A 17,555-nucleotide genomic window follows, 5' to 3' on the forward strand; every position below is an offset into this window, starting at 1 on the left:
TTAATATACTGAAGGTATTTAAATGATTGCAAAAAGTCTGCCCCATAAGATGTCAGACACCAAATGAAGTTGGTAACATTGATAATTTCTAAATTTACACAGATGTTGTGATATAATGACATAAACTGACAAAGTGAAAACATAAGCTCTCACAAAAATATTTTAACCTGAAGGTATCTTTGATAATCAAGTACTTTTGATATTGCAAGTAGGTAATTACAAACGAGGGGAATGGTTACAGTGTGTACACTGGAGTATTCACCTGTCCACTGAGCGGGATGTATCTCTTTACATTTGAAGTCGGTGAGAAAGGAGCTAGGGCTGATCTTGTTGCCGATATCGTTGTGAATAGTCAAAGGCTTGTCGATACTGTGGTAGTTCCGTACCATGATAATCAGGACATGATGAGTGGAAATACCGTGGCTGTTCGTCTGAACCAGGGTGATGCAGTCTGGATGTCTTCAAGGGTTGCAGGAACACATTCCGATTCCTATGACAGCTATCGAAGAACGACCTTTACTGGTGTCTATGTGTTCGCTTAATACAGTAAGGATGTCAAACTGAAAAATGTTTTACTATTCAGATATTTAATGTACCACATAATGAAATAAAAATAAGTTCAATTTAAGAAAAACGACTGTTAAAACTGTTAATTTCGCAGTAAAATAATGAAATCAGTTCGGCGCATTGTAAAAACACGTAAATAAAAAAGAGCATTGAAATAAAAGATCTTGGACTGGAGAATGTTGAAAACTCTTCTGATTTATCCATTCATTAAATACCTTTATGAATATTAACAAGAGAATTACTACTCTTTGTTTTACCCCCGAGATGAAACTGTATCTTTGTTTCATTTTGTATCTGACTGGATTTTCACATGTACGTATACCTTTTAAGCTCACTGAAATCTGACCTTGATGTTCTTTGGATATTTCTCTACCAAACCCGTTCAAAAATTACATTTCATTTACAATTCTGGTGAGCACGGCAACCCAAAAGAAAACTTTAAAATCTTCTTGGTCAAGAACTTAGATATACGGCATTGCATAGTGTTCTCTACAAAATATGTTCAAATCATGTCCCTGGGGGCCAAATTTGACTCGCCCCGGGTTTCAGTTATATACATAGACTTATAATAGATTAAATCTTAAAAAACCTTCTGGTCTAAAACTGCTATGCACTAAGCTTAGATATTTGGCATGTTGCGGATCTCTACCAAGTTTGTTCAAATCATGCCACTGAGCTCAAAATCGGCGCCAATCTGGGTTTCACATGTTTTATAATGACAGATAAAGAAAAAGATCTTGTTTAAAACTGTAAAACTCTGAGCTTGGGTATTTTGGCATGAGGCTTCATGCAGTTGTCCTCTAGCAATTCTTTCAAGTCATGCCGCCGGGATCAAAATTGGCCCAGCCCATGCGAGTCACTTGTTTTACATGATGATATAAGCAAAACTAAACATTTTTTTCTCTAAAACCTCAAAAATAGAGCTTAGATATATGACATATAGCATTGTGTGGAGGTCCTCTACCGAGGAATCATACACCGAATTGAGACATGAGAGCGACATAAGGCCATAATGGCTCTTTTGTTTTGCGTAACCATTCAAATTCTTACTGATAGATTCTTAACCCTTGGTCAGGTGCGCAAGATTTGCACTACGCGCAAAGTGTTTTCATAGACAATTTTAAGCAAATCCTCATGTGAACAAAAATACACCCCGCGCAAAATTTGCGTATGGTGTATTTTGTGCGTCTAGTATAGATGTCTATGCGAAAGAGACGATGGACAGTTGGTGTGGAATTTTGCTTTGTTTTCCTTTCGATGTTTTGTTTTAGCTATATTTGTCCGTCGTCCTTCATAAAAAGGCTATTTACTATCGTGTACCATTTGGGTCGAAAGTCTGCTTTACGTGCGCGTACATTTCAAAAATATACGTGCACGTATAACAATACCCTTAATTATGTAAGTGCACTCTTGTATATAGACGTGCGCGTGTATATATCTGTGCACGTGTATTTTGAAATGTGTGCGAACGTAAAATAGACTTTCAACCAAAAACTTATACCATAGTTAACACCCTTAATATTGTTACGCTATGGCCGATGTAGTCATTAGGGAAACTTTAATTAGTTTGAAATATATTTCTATGACTAAGTCGAATTTGTAGAGAGCAATTAGCTAATAGCGGCAGAGAGCAATTGGCTGATAGCGGCAGCTTTTGATAGTGTTACACTATGGCTGAAGTAAACCTTTGGAGAAACTTCTATACGTCTATAAATATGTTAAACAAACAGGAGGTAACTAAAGCTGGAAGTGTTCTTGTACTCAACAACAGAAATTATCAACTCCTTTAGCAGTTAAACTATAGTTTATTTAAATAAGAATTTCCACAGAAACAGTTCATGCTCAGCAGCAAACATGATTCAGAAGTACACACAATAATCTGTAAACATTTCACTGTACACAATAAGGTATTTTACCTATCAGGACTAATATTCATTAATGACAATAATTAGACCCTGTCTCAAGATCTGGTAAATTTTGGTAACTGATATACAAAAGAGCAACAGTTAAATGTAGATCCAATGAAAAATAGCAGTTTAATTCAGTTAAGAGTTTAAAATGCTTATCAAAAGTTAAAATACAGCAGCTATAAAAACACCCCAAGTGAGACAATCTTTGTTTAACATTTGTTAAGCTTCTTTAAATTTTTGTTTAGGATTATTCAGTATAACAACAACTCAAGGCCAGAGATTTAAGATTGTGAAACATGAAAACAGGCACAGTGGAGTATTTATACCTCCCAAACTTCACAAAAATAATTGTGATAGCGCACACTAAAATGTGAGGATATGTGAACTCCAGTCAAAGAAATGTGAATCAAGTTTCACACAAAATACTGTGAAGTTGTGGAAACTGTGAACTGTTGACTGTTAGGAAACAAAAGCCATTATTTGTATTAACACATAAAGGATCATAATAAATATTAGTATAGAAAGAAAGAAAAATGAATAATCTAAATTATTAAAACATCAAATTTCCTTTTAAGGGAGTTTTAAATGACATTTCACACAACAATGTAAACAAAGTCTAGGCAATAGTTGCTAAGTAACTACTCACAGTGCATCGCAACTACAACAACAACAGCATGTCTGCAAAACCAGGATGTCACCTGTTTCTACATACCCAACTTTTTTCTTCTTAGGCGTCTTATCAAGCCATCCGCAGCGGGGTGCGAGAACAGACGCCGCAGAGACTTTCCGATATCAGACAGACCTGAGATTTACATTGAAATATAGAAGGATTAAATTTTGTTTCGACCATTCTTATTTCCTGTTCTGATATTTAAATTTATCACTGTTCCTACCATAAAATTCATTTTCTTATCTTTCCACTGGTGTATTTTTTATTAATGTAACACTATTTCTTCCTGCTTCCAATTTCATTTGAAACCAACCATAGTATTTCCCTATATAACCTATATAAAATGCAAGCAAAACACGTTTTTCGCTTACTTTAAAGGACATTTAATACTGTTTCTCTTCTGGAACAAATTTTATCACTGTTATGACGTGAAAGTATAACAAACAAAGAAAGTGATGATATTAAAATATTCAAAGTAATTCAATAGCATCTTGCTTCCATTTGCATTTAAAAACGGCTAAAATTGCACTTTAGCCACTCTGCCCAAAATGTCCGAGTTATGTTCGGTTAGCTGATAAGATTCTCTGTCTAGAGGCAAAGATATTAGAACTATTATAGCTGGAATACCATTGTAAAGGTTAAGTTTTTTGGCTGATTGTTTTAAAAATAAAAGATAAAATATTGCCTTTATCCCATTTTGCGTTACATATCGTTTATTTTATGTAAAAAAAGAAAATGGTGTAAAAAAATACTGTGTATTTCGGTAAAAGTCAATCATGTGTCATTGTTACAGTCAAAAAATGTAAATTGTCTCAACCACGTGTCATTGAAATATTCGATCTTAGAATATAACAGATTTGAAATATCCAAAATTACAGTTTATAGTTTTGTAAATTGTACATCCACGCTTTACTGTGACTGACAGAATATATCGATTGCATTTTTGTAAAGTGAAATTAGTGCGTGCGAAATAAAAATAGTATAACGTGCAGATTCAGTATAGAAATTAAATAAAATCAGAATTCTAAACTGTTTTTACAGGGTTTTCGCTTCTATTAGTATTTATCAGAATCGGATCAGTGCATAACAGAATAAATCACACTATATCAACATACGACTGTATTAATTTTACTATTATTATATGTATTACCAGATTGCTATATGATATAATGGACTAATACATAAATTTAGCACTACTTTTAATTGTAATTATCATGTTTACAGTCGAACAAATAATTGTCAAAACTATTCTAAGTTTAAATGTGAACAACGGCCTGACATGATATATCTTTTAATTTGATATCTTTTTATTTAAAATAGATTTTAATATTACAGTAATTTTGATTTTAAAGTAAAATATCATATAGCATGTTGGCTGTTTTGCTTATTATATATAAGCGTGTAATGTGTTTCTGATTAATAGCAAAGTGTTAAGTATAGTAGCTGTCAGCATGACAATATGATAAAACTGCAGTTAACACAGCAGGTTTCCGCGCCTGTATAAGGGTCAGCTATAAAAAGAAAAACTTCATGATGAAAAGAAATGAAAGAAAATGAACTGAATGTTTAACTAAATCATCATATTTCTATCCTAAAAATATATCCTAAAACGTTGACTTTTTCGGAAATTATTGAATACTTTTGATCACAGAATTGCGGGTTTACACAACTGCATGCAGTGTGCGCTATCCATACGGATAAATACAACCAGGTGTTCTGTTGCGCAACATATCATACTTGACTAATTAAGCAAATGCAAATGCGATAGTGGTCTGATAAACCTAAAATTTTAGCACTTAAAATTATGTGACCGGTGTCTTAAATTTTTCTTTCTTTCTGTACTGTTACATGTATATTGTAAATACATGTGTTTTAATTTCTGCAAGTTAATGTTTCCACAATGCCAGACTGCCTTAGTCCATTTCATAGCCTGTACTCAAAAATGAGCTTTCATTTAATAAAATCGAAAGAAAGCCTTGAAGCAAAATGTTATTTTAGCACTAAATGTTACAAATCGAGTTTTAAAAGCTTTTGATGAATCAAAATTTTCTTATCCGGATATCTTTACAATTTAAATGTCTTTAATTAAAATTTCAATCACATATCACTGATGAAATGATTATTTTTATCATTACAATTCATATGATCATAATTACATCATAGCTATCTTTTCATAAGGTTGGTTATTTTTGAGGTGATCATGAAAATATTTTATCCTGTAAAATTCTTGCATTAATTATACGGACTCCCATTTTGTCTTTCCTTTTCTTTTATAGATAACAACACTGTTTATTTGTGAAAAATAGCCTGGGTTCCATTCTGTTGATTTTTCATGTGTTTCTGTTCTGCTGTTAGGAACTAAACCAGTAACAGCATCTTTCTCATACACATAAGATAGTGCGTATGTTATGACAAAGCAAAAAAGATCACCGACTGAATCTCAGGCTAGGTGATAAGATACGTTATGTTACCAAACGGGTAGATAAGGGGAGAAACTCGCATATCTAATTCTTCTTATCAACGGTAAATACAGGGTACAGTCCCTTGATGAAAGAAGACTTTAGTTTGACATGAGTAATTTAACAAGAACTACTGCTTATATGAATTTATAAAGTAAGTGAGGTTGTTCTAAATCAAAAGTTTCAAGATCAAACCAGATAAAGAATTACTTAAAATAGGCCGTAACCTTGCCATGAAAGTACAGTTAAGCTTACAGCCCCATTCAGTAAAGTAGGTCACTGTACCCTGAAGTAATAAATTATCACTCTTAACGCCAATCCATTATGCAAATGTTTGCCAGATAAAAATCTGGAAGAATTTGAAACTGGTTATCTGGGGTTACAAATTAGGTCACCGTCACTAGATCAAATCATAGATACTTTAGCAGATACAAGAAATCTGGTCATGAGAAAATCTTAGACACATTTAAAATTGGATTGTCTGGGTTCAGATGCAAGGTCAGTAAGTCAAATTATTAAAAAATCCTTGTTAACACACCGTATGTTGATTTTGCAGTTGATTTACATGAAACCTGGCCAAGTTTTTTGTCCAAATAAAATCTAGGTCATTATTTCAATAGTGAGTTGTTGAAGTCAAATATAAGATACCTAGGTGAAACCATTTCAACACTTAATACTCTTGATTCCACATGTTTAGTCTGATAATGAATATTGTTCAGACTGTTTATTTTTAAGAAATATAGGTCAAGTTTGAAAGCGAATTATTTGTGACTATATCAGTCACTTAATTAACTGAAGCTGTCTGGGATATACTGTATAGGAGTAAAATTCTTAATATATCGTCTGGAAATAAAGCTATGATGTCTGACTATGAGCTAAACATAAAATCTCTTTCACAGGTACATCCATGTTCCTATATATCAGCTGGTGGCATATCGAACCTTTCTGTCTTGGCAAATATTATTGGATACATTTACTCATGTTGTAACAAGAAGTGCAGTTGGTATTATAATATCTAAATTAAGGCAGACAACAGAAAATCTTTAAAGATCTTAGCATGTATACCACTACAGCCATATACAATTTTTAACATATTGCGTACGCAATGAATGTATAGCTATGTTGCAGGATTGCTTTACACAACCATTATGTTTGCTGTTCCCAGCTGAGGGAAATATTTAAATTTTGCTTATTAAGTGAGCATTATGTTGTATTTAGAGAATTATAACAGTGTATCCATCACGGAACATATTTGCCGAAACATTAAGGCTTGCAAGTTACCCCTTCAATGTATCAAACTGACAGTTAGTTGAATACACGTCAGTATATATTATATGAATAAAAATATACTTTCTGATTATCTTCTAATTCGAATTAAAACGTACGGATCCTTTAAGTAAATGGTCACATTGTTAATAACTAGATATTGTTTTTTGAAAATATTAATAATTCCTTGTTTGATTACCTAAAAATGATTTTATACGTTAGACTGATTCTATACTTTAACAAGTTATTGTATTAATAATAATTCAAGAAAATAACGTCAGTATTCGCATATATAATGGTATTCTTCACTACATATTCTGTCGTTCCACCTGTAAATTCCTTCTCTGTTCTGCACACGTACACATCGCCTATTATTACGGTTTGGTCTATCGGTGTGCCAGAATGTCTGCTGCGCCGTCGGCATGCTTTCTCCATCTGTAAAATTGCACGTCTCAGAAAAACAGTTTCCATTTGTCCAAAAGTTAGCTTTACCTGCATAACCTATAATAATAATCAGTGTATAAGCTATCTAAGTAAAAATACAGCAAATATGTTTCCTTTCACTTGTTTTAACACTGACTTATTAATATAAATATGACCCAACCAACACCAAGAACTGGCAACTAAAAAATTCTGTATAGATAACTTAAATGTTTATCAATGTTCCATTAAATGTTTTGAAACGCTCACGTGCACAGGAAGCATATGCATTACTTCACCACTTCCTGTATATAAAAACGCTGTATAAAACATAAAGCTTTCAACAATTATAACACGCCTAATTTGTTCCTGAAACATGCGTTGTAGTATTACTGTTGTGCTGCAACGATATAGAGAATACGAGTATAAATGTGTGCTATTTGGTATTACCCGAGCACGAAGTCAAGATGTTTGAGACTGCATTCATTTTCCACTCTTTATCAAGCACCACGAGATGTCCATGTATCGGTTCACTTGCACATTGTTTTGCTGCCTGCGGACGACTCTTTTTATCTGTATAAATCTTAAGTCGAAAATCTTCTTCAAGTTCAATTATCCCGGTATTATTGGGACATTCTGCAACAGGTAACAAATCGTATTTTAATGTCCATCAAATCTTGCCAACCGTTATAATATGTCGCAACACCAACGCTAAATGTCGCACTTCCTATTTGACACTATGACTATCAATTCCTTGTGTATATTTACTTTTTTTGAGGGAAGAAAAATTAACAGGTTTATGTAATACAAATAATTATCTTAATGATAAGTGCTGTTACGTATAGCAACAAGAGGGCCTTGTTGGCCCCAGATCGCTCACCTGAGTTCCACACCTTGCTTGAACAGTCACGCAAGAAAAATTTGTGAAATTATTTTGTAATAGGGCCAGTGTTTTAGGACCGAAATATTCTGAGGTTTCTTCTAACTAAATACGATTTGGTAATAGTGTTGTATGTTTGTTGGGGGTTGGGTATGGGTGGGGAACGGGGTGAATAACGACACAGAAATCTAAGACACAAACACACAGCACCAAGACAATTAATAGAAAATATAAATATTTACATTTTTGAAGTTGGGGGGGGGGGGGGGGGGGGGGAAGAGGTGGTTATGTGTGGGTAGGCGGAAAAGTAGGATAATGAGGGGAATGAGACTAAACCAAACAATTTTAAGAGACTAAAAGTAAACTAATATCAAAATTCCCGCTTTATCTGAAAGAATGTACAGAGGGCCACACAGGATCTTTCTCCGCCATTGAAGCTTGATAGTTACCTTATGACTTTAAATGTAAACCTCCAAACAAAAAAATAGAACCCATGGCTGATTAATAGAAAATCTTCGTTTTCTACAGCTGGTACAAAACACAGTCTTCGTTTCGCGTAGTTGAACATCCTGTTGTGTAACAGGCCTGGATTGTTGCCCGAGCCGATTCCCCCACCCCAAACCCCACCCTTGTTGGCTTACTAGTGACTTATACTCATCAAAGTTGCACCCAACTATTTTGGAAATAATATTTTCTCAAAATGTAGACCCATAACGCCCCAGAGGCGGACATTTTATACTTATATTTCAAAATTCCCCAGGGCGGAGTACCCCTCCAGTACCTTAAAATTAAGAAAAAAATATGCACCAGAGGCAACCAGTTTATACCTGTTTTTCAAACTTTCCCGGGGAGAGACCCTGAGCCATCGAAATGACAGGGATAATCCCTCCCATACACCGAAATTTGAAATGCAATAAAAGTCCAGCATTCCATACTTGTATTTCAAAATTGTCAATAGGAAAAGACCCTAACCACCTAAAATAAGGGCAGTGCCCCTCTAGTACGTACCTAAAAAATAGTCAAAAATGCACCACAGGCCAACATTTCATACCTGTATATAAAAAACTTTCCCACAACTACGGACAGAGGAACCCCGTACCTACCGCACGTCGCCGGTGATGCTTTAGTTTTAAACCGGTGCTCCCCCCCCCCCCCCCCCTCCCCCTCCCCCCTCCTATCCTCCATCAACAATTTCTGGCCCCCGGCCTGATGTGTAACGAAATTCAGGTCGACTAAAGAAATGCGATACAACGCGCGACAATACGGAGCGCGAGCTTAATGTCTCATGAGCTAAACAGGACTCTAGAACTAGAATTACATAGTTTAGACCTGAAATAAATCTAGTACTGTGGTGAGTACCACGTTAGTGCTCAAACCTTTAGATATGAAATATATAACGTATGTATGGTGCGGAACCACTGAAAAGCAAACGTGCAGATTAGAGTGAAAGGTCAATTCAGCCCTTCCCAAATCAAGCATGCATTACCAAGTCTTACCTCTAAGTTGTAAAGACTGTTTAACTTACCTTATTTTGCTGTGCGACATTTAGCGTTGGTGTTGCGACATATAACGGTGGGCAAATTTTTGCGACATTTAACGTTAAAGGTGCGACATTTAGCGGCAGACGATTTTGCGACATTTAGCGGTGGTTGCGACATTTAACGTCAACCTTGCGACATTTAACGGTGGTTGCGACATTTAGCGGCGTTGCGACATTTAATACAATAGGTCCAAGTCTTGGTTACAGAGACTATTAATTTTGTATATTCTAACAATGGCCATTCATCAATTATAGACTTTTTACTTCAATTGAGAGATACTATTTTTTATATACTGGTGAATCTCCTAGGTCAGTCCGACTGACTCGCAATTCTCGTAGAAAGCGATGGTAAAGTTTTGGTGAACGCGATCGACCTTGGATAGATGTACAATGTCAACTAGGATGGTTAAGGTAGTTGACATCAAATCACTTGCCCGTCAACAATGTGGGTTCAAGCCTGACTTCGGGCGTAGAATTCTTCATGAGGCGCAAATATTCGACTGGCTTACGGAAGGTCAGTGGTTCTAGCCAGGTGCCAGCCTGTGATGAAAATATCCCCGGAGGAGCACCTAGGGTCTTCTTCCATCATGAAAAGACTTAAGAATGACCTAAACCCAATAAAAACAAAAACAAAAAAAACGAAATGCACCTATATAGTCATACACAAAGGAAAGACACCTATTTAGTCATACACACGCACACAAGGCAACTATTTATTCATACACAATCAAACATTACCTATATAGTCACACAACAGCGAAATACTCCTAATTAGTCATATGTACAAACAAAAGACAAACTGTTTAATCTTCAAAAGAAGTTCTAAAAATCCACATACAGCGCGGCCTCTACTACTGAAACCCGATAAACATTGAAATAAAAGTAGTAGTACTTATACTAGTACTTATTTGACTTACTGTAAGATAAAGCTTTTATTACTACGGTTACATTTTAGACTTGAGTATGTATCGAGGGTTTGTCCGTAACTGGACTAGTGTACTGTATTTTTTTATCTCTTCGTATAAATTCTCTCTGATGCAGACTTATATCCTCACGAATGGGAAATAACACATACCTTTATCTATTGTATCTCTATAAGTTCATTGTTTCCTCGTGATTTAACTTTCAGAGAGAAAAATATATAATTCCTTTGGTTCAAATCAGTTAAAACTACTAGATTTATTTCAACATAAAATGTACAATTTACATGGCGACTTATAATTAAAACATACAATCAAACAATAAACAAACATGTATGAATTAATATAGCCATGTCAATCAACATTATCAACAATCAACATTATATGTTAAGGATAACATAAAAAAGAGTTAAAATAAACTCTTATTTTCATTGTGGTCCTTAACGTGACGTGTGAGATACGATAACAGAGGTTTGAGTATATATGCAAATTTGAACTATTAATGTGTAGTGCAGTTTGGTCGTGTACATATAGCAGCACTGAAACAATTTGTTCAAGGTTAGCGGATTTGTTTTGGAATATGCACGCTAGTCTGTACTGCTAGGCGCTTTGCCGAAACAATATATGTCTATTTATACAAATGCGCTTTTTAAATGTAGTACCTGAATTTATAAGATATTAAATGATGATTAGCGACGAAATAGTTATACATACTAATGACGCATTCAGATGCACTCCAGGTTCCAGTAGCTAGGCATGTTATTGTTTTATTTACTGTCTCATATCCCACGGAGCAATTGACTGACGCTGTTGACTGATATGTTGTCTGATCAGTGATATCCAGTGTAACCGTTCCATTACTTATATTCGATACAGCACCACAGTCTGTGTAAGAATGTAAAATTTAGTCACTTTGTTCACCTTTTTACATCCTGGACCCAGTTGTTCGAAATTTTAACTTCGACATTTTAGACTAAGTAAAACAAATGTGAGAGTTAAGGAGTAAGAACCCCAAACAGTCCTTACATCATAGTGTTTCAAATCAACCCTAATATTTTGAAACAAAATTTAACCATCGTCTAGTTTAAGTTTCGAACAAATGGTACCAGAACTCTATCCATTGCCTTGATTGTAAGGTTCAAATAAGGTCAATTTGCGCAAATTGTAGTGGCAAGGTGCTTAGGAGTAACGCAATACTTTTTTTTTTATCTAAGTTAATTGTTCAAACGGATGATACTATCGCCATTGATATGCAACGTTTTGTCCAATTAATAGAAAAAACAATTTTCCATCAACCTGGTTTCTCATATTTTTAGAAAGGGCAGTTATGCCAAGTTCAAACACACTATCCATGTTGAAGACTCGTGTACTTTAAGATGTTTTTCTTAATTGTTAGATATACCTGTATGTTTGTAAGGCTACCTGCTTTTAACTTGTGAGCACATTGCCACTCTGATCTCGTTTTTATCGTTTGAGCACAAGCTAATGCTAAAATAAATGAGTAATGTTGATAGATCATACTTTCTTTATTTTTCATTTTTAAAAATTCATTAGACATTTAGTTATATTTTCAATTTTATCACATTTTTTATTTGCGACGCATAGCTCTCTGGCTGTGTTTGGGGTGTTCTGTGCTTTCTGAAAATCTGCTCTTAGCTTTTATTTTTAAGTATATTCAATATCAGCTTGATATTTCAAACAGGGATTTAGTATACACATTAGTATTTGCGTCGGTTATGCACCATACTTTTGTAAATTATAAATTCCATAATTGTAGCAAACCAGTATAGATTTTATGTATAATTGTTTATATTCTGTAAATGTTTGTATCAGTACCTTTTGGTGAGCAAACTGGAGCAGACCAACGTCCTGTTCCCAGGCATGAAATGCTACTCGTGTTAGTTTCGTATCCAGTATGACAGTTCACGGTAGCCGTAGATCCGAACGTTGTATTACCAGGTGTGTCTGGTGATACAATTCCGTTTTCTATATTTGGTACTTTACCACAATCTGAAAGCATAGTCTTAGGAGTGTGATATTAGCAAAATGTAACACGTAATTATAGATAATAAATTTCACTTTTTGTCGATGAAAATGTATTGACATCGGTAAGATGCGGCACTTTCTATAAGGAAATTGGAAACATCTCTCCGATACAAACTCTAAGTAAACAAAACAATATATAGCAATTATATTTAAACATTTACCTTTAAGAACGCACGATACATTGTGGCTCCAGATTCCTTCTTTCAAGCACTCTACAGATTTAGTGTTGTTCTCTTCGATATATCCATGATTACACTTGACCGCTTTCTTTGAACCAACTTCATTTTTATTTCCCAAGAACTGCCCATATCTGAGTGGTGGTTGTGGTTTACATTCTATTGATATACGAAAATTAGAAATATACTTAATTACTTTCCCTTTCAATTCATTATCTTAGTCTATCTATACATAAAACAAAAGGCATTTCAGCTCCAACGGCAATGTCTAAAACAGTATTCGGATTGTTTAAATATCAACACTTGGGTAAAACAAATCTAATACATTGACAAACAGCAGACTTGTTTTCTGTGTAAACTTATGAGTTAGCTGCACAAGAATTGTTTCTTCGTTGATCATAATTACAAAACAAAAAATATGTCTACCTTTCCCAGTTTCAAACTAATGAATATGCCAGTACGACATAAAGAATATTCAAAACTTGACTTAATAAGTTTACACTACCAAGCAAAGTGAAAACTTACAGCAAGGTTATGTAGTAAACTTAAGTTTAGAAAAAAATCATTAAAATGTCCATCAGTGTCTCTCATTTGTGATTCAACTCTTTTCCATACTTTTCTCACATAAAAGTTTTTCGGGTTTTGGTGCGCGGATTACAAATAACATTTATTCCTTACTACTTGTACATAATTCTATCTTCTGATATTGCCTAGAATTTAAACTCTTTACATTGGTTTACATAATGTTTATCACTAAGGATTAATTTGTTCATAATACGTTATCTTAATTCATAACTTCACTATCTATGTTAAATACTAAGGACGAATTCTTACATAATTATGTTAGAGGACCATATGTTAGACTGGCTGTAACCAAATATGTTACTATTATTATTTATTTATTTATTTATTTATTATTATTATTATTGTTACTAGTACTGTTATTATTACCTTTCACTGTACAATGTTCAACTCCGGCAGTTGTTTCGAATACTTGCCACTCTCCACAGCTATCCTGTAAACAGACTTTTATAAATCCATCATTTGCAATAATTACATTGCTAAAATCTATATACGTACGGTAAGCATCTTGATACAAAACAGAAAAACATTAAATGTCAAAGTATGAGCAATTTACATCCTGCCAATTGCAGATATAGCCCGCCCAGCATCGACATCCCTTGGTTCGGAAATCTGTAAATTCAGACAAAACACAATACATGTTTCCTTTGTAATGTTTGGTTAAAACAATATTTGATTTCAAATATGCATTTAACTTTATATAAACATATAGAGTAATGATTAGCCGCAAGCTTGTATTAAAATATTTTTTCTGTATATTAATAGTCTCCTCGGCACAGCTTACTTTCCGATTTTAGTGTTTTTCACATTGACTTTATTAAACTCCTTGAATAAATTGATTATGAAAAGACACTCATGTAATATCCTCTATTTAAGGGCAACTCGTAAGTGAATTTATTAGAACGGCAACGTTAGTATCTTTTTAAGAATAAAATATGATATTAAATACCAAATAACGTTTTAAAATCAGCCTGTAATGTGTGGATCTCTTTTAATTATGGGCAAATGTCTCAGAAACAAGCACAATGACCTGAACATTTTATTTCACCAAGTTATAGACCATACATTTATTTACGACTGTGAGAAATTTCATTAAAAAATGTTTACATTTTAAAAAATCTATATCAAAATTGTGATTTTTGCAATAGACGCCCATTATGAAAACTTGTGTGAGGTGCAAATTTTTCAAAATATTTAGCAAGGAAGAAAAAAGAAGCACACGACCCTATCCTTTTTAATTACCGAATTTTCTAAGTATATTTTGAAGTTTTGGAAAATTAAGAGTTCATTCAATCTTTGAAAGAAAGTAGAGTTACCTGGGAAAATACGTTTTTGCCTTCATATATGGTACGAGAATTCATTTTTTAAAATACACAACAGAAACTTTGTGTTACATTTACCTGTACAATAAAGATATATACTTACAACATAACGGAGTTCTAGTTCGGTACAACACACGACATTTCGATATTTAAATACAAATGTCGTGCATCGTATCGTACTGGCACGCGACATTTTGTACCACTACACGCGACAGTACGAGACTGCGCCCTGACACCAATCCGTACAACATAAGCTTATTCGATCGACACCCAAGTATGTTTAACTTTACTCAATTATTAAATTCTACAAATGTTAAAATGTTTAATAAATTGGCTCTGTTTTGTAAAAAAAAATGCCTTTAAACTAAGATCAAATGAATTGAATTCATTGCAATAGATTATATTTTTTGCTTGCATTAATTTATTTTTATTATTTGTTATTATTTATTACATTAGTGCGTGCATGTATGACTTTGTATGTAACGATGAACTGTAAATATTCAAGCTAGATATAATAAAATGTCTGTTCTGTTCTGTTCTATTTCGAACGAAAAAAGGACTTATTTGTATATGCCAGTAAAATCTTTTTTCTTGAAAGAAACACTTTCCTCAGATAGATACTTGTGAATTAAATATTTTCATACACATATTTTTGATAAAATTTCATGCCGTCCAATAAATGGGCATGCTTTAAAAAGTTTAGCAGTGCAGATCTACATTGCAGTATCAAAGTAATTAAAACCAATGTCAAAGCTTATCAAATAGCAAATTCGCAGATATATCAAAATATCTAATATGGTAGTTTCTAAGTATGAGATAAATTGCAGCTAAATTCTGCAACAGTGCTGACTTGGTCTCCGCAAAAATATCTATCAATAGGACCTCCATGGCCGGGTAGTGATGGTCGTTAACATCGAATTACATGCCCCTAACCTTTGTGGGTTCGAAATAGAAAAAGTTGAAACTCCACAGGTCGCTCAACACAACAAAAACGAAAATGTTGCAGGCTCGGTTTGATTTAGACCTTGCTTATGATAAGAATTATGTTAGTGCCGTAACTCAGGTTTTTCAGGTGGACACTTCAATGATTTTATTACACACTGAAATGGGAATTTATATTCTCTTGCAGATATAAAACATTTTTGAAATGCCTATTTATTTTTTATTAACATAAAACGAAAACTTACAAACTGTGTTACCTAATATAAAAGCGCAATGTGGCATTTTTATGAACATTTGAAAACATATTTATCCTGAAGTTTCAAGACCTAAAATTTAAAACACAACCTGAGAATGCTAAAATTTTATACGGAGAATGAGTAAACTTATACTTGATAACGAGCAACACTTGATGAATCTAACAATTATTTCGCTATTTATATACAAATATACATAGCTTCTAACATGTTGAATTTGCTTCTGTTAGAATGCTCCATGACTTGTACTAAAATAAAAAAGTGGAAAACCACAGGTCGCTCAACATGACATAAACGAAAATGTTGCAGGCTCGGTTTGATTGAGCCTGTTCATGGACGGTAGTGGAAGTGCAAGCTTATACTAGAGAATTAATATTTGGCGAGAAGTTAGATTTTTTTTAAATTTCCAGTGCTTCTTACTTTATATAATATTGATACCAAATTAAAATGTACGATTCAAAAATTATAACGCTACCATAAAGCATGGAGTTTTCCGACAACTCTATGTACTGCAGGTATGTAATCCAAGCTAAAATAATAAATCGATAAAGATATTTTTAAGACGGAAACAAAGTTAAATTAAAAGGATAAACCATCAAACCTGCTTTGGTCCGTGTATGTCATCTCGCATTATTCTGATACAATGGTTATCCGAAACAACCGGCATCGAACTGTGCATATGAAGTTCGCATAACCGAAGTACACGCTTATATCCGACAACTGCGCAACTTTTCCTTCGCGTGCATTCTTCAACACACTGTTCTAAGGAACGTTCAACCAACGTGAGAAACTTCGAGTCCTGCGGTGGACACGCGTTTAATTCTGTCACGTCAAAAGTCGTCCAACATAACACGGCCGCTGTCGACAAAAATACAAAAGTTATATAAGCAACGAGGAAAAAACTACAATTTTTCATCGTAGAAATTAACTTCCAACACCCGGGAACATCTATGCAATTATCTGCAAGGAACAGAGTTCAGATTTTATTCGTAATGTCAGATGCATATTTAGTTATGCATCGACGACGATGGATATTCTCCCTATACCGTAAAAATCCTAAAAAACGTGCGTATTTTATAGAAAAGCATAAAGAAATTTAAAAATAAGTTACAGATTGAAACACAAGTCAAAGTGAGATTCGAATAAACTGAACTTAAAGAAGTGCGCGCCGTGAAATTGATGGTATAGTGGATAATATAAGGTGTTAATAGTTTTTGGGTTCAAGCTGCAGCAGAGGACGACAGTACACTACTTTAAACATCAGTACCTTTTAAACGAATAAGACTGAACCTTGCTAACCTTCACATGCTTCCTGTGAAAGATTTTAGCTTAATAAGTAGAATGCAATTAATTCGCATACTTAATACCCGCTACACTACTCAGAGGAATGGTTCTGTTATTTGGAAAATTATGGCCGTACTTTACGATACAAATATCAAAAGGTTCTTATTAAAGTTTCACCAGTTCTCGCGAAATTATTAATATTTACGTAATATTCTGTATCATTATAGGTTTTTGTTTTGATTTCTATTGTAAATGTTGTAACTGTTGGAAACATGGGTTTATATTTCTGTCTGGTCCCAAGGTTGTGAAGGAAAGAT

The 17,555-nt window shown here is 33.9% G+C and overlaps 1 protein-coding gene across 2 annotated transcripts; it reads right to left on the minus strand.

The window, feature by feature from the left end:
• Positions 1-5,726: 5,726 nt before the first annotated feature.
• On the minus strand, positions 5,727-16,925 carry LOC123529141 (sushi, von Willebrand factor type A, EGF and pentraxin domain-containing protein 1-like). Of its 2 annotated transcripts, XM_053522437.1 has the most exons (7): positions 16,556-16,925; positions 13,806-13,869; positions 12,840-13,013; positions 12,469-12,642; positions 11,347-11,517; positions 7,743-7,928; positions 5,727-7,373 (listed from the first exon to the last, which is right to left on the minus strand). In XM_053522437.1, the coding sequence occupies exons 1-7, from the start codon at positions 16,868-16,870 to the stop codon at positions 7,150-7,152; spliced, it is 1,308 nt and encodes a 435-aa protein (XP_053378412.1). In that variant the 5' UTR covers positions 16,871-16,925; the 3' UTR covers positions 5,727-7,149. The 2 variants fall into 2 exon arrangements, with proteins under 2 accessions (XP_053378412.1, XP_053378413.1); XM_053522438.1 differs by lacking the exon at positions 7,743-7,928.
• Positions 16,926-17,555: the final 630 nt, after the last annotated feature.

This window comes from Mercenaria mercenaria, chromosome 13 (assembly GCF_021730395.1).
Source record: "Mercenaria mercenaria strain notata chromosome 13, MADL_Memer_1, whole genome shotgun sequence".
Lineage (NCBI taxonomy): Eukaryota > Metazoa > Mollusca > Bivalvia > Venerida > Veneridae > Mercenaria > Mercenaria mercenaria.

What these genes read in the sequence shown, in the direction of transcription:
- LOC123529141 (XM_053522437.1), bottom strand. Translation starts at nt 16,870, where the DNA reads ATGAAAAATTGTAGTTTTTTCCTCGTTGCTTATATAACTTTTGTATTT. An exon ending in TGTATCGTGCGTTCTTAAAG is followed by an intron (nt 12,643 to 12,839) that starts GTAAATGTTTAA and finishes CTATGCTTTCAG; the next exon opens with ATTGTGGTAAAGTACCAAAT. An exon ending in TCCAGTTTGCTCACCAAAAG is followed by an intron (nt 11,518 to 12,468) that starts GTACTGATACAA and finishes ATTCTTACACAG; the next exon opens with ACTGTGGTGCTGTATCGAAT.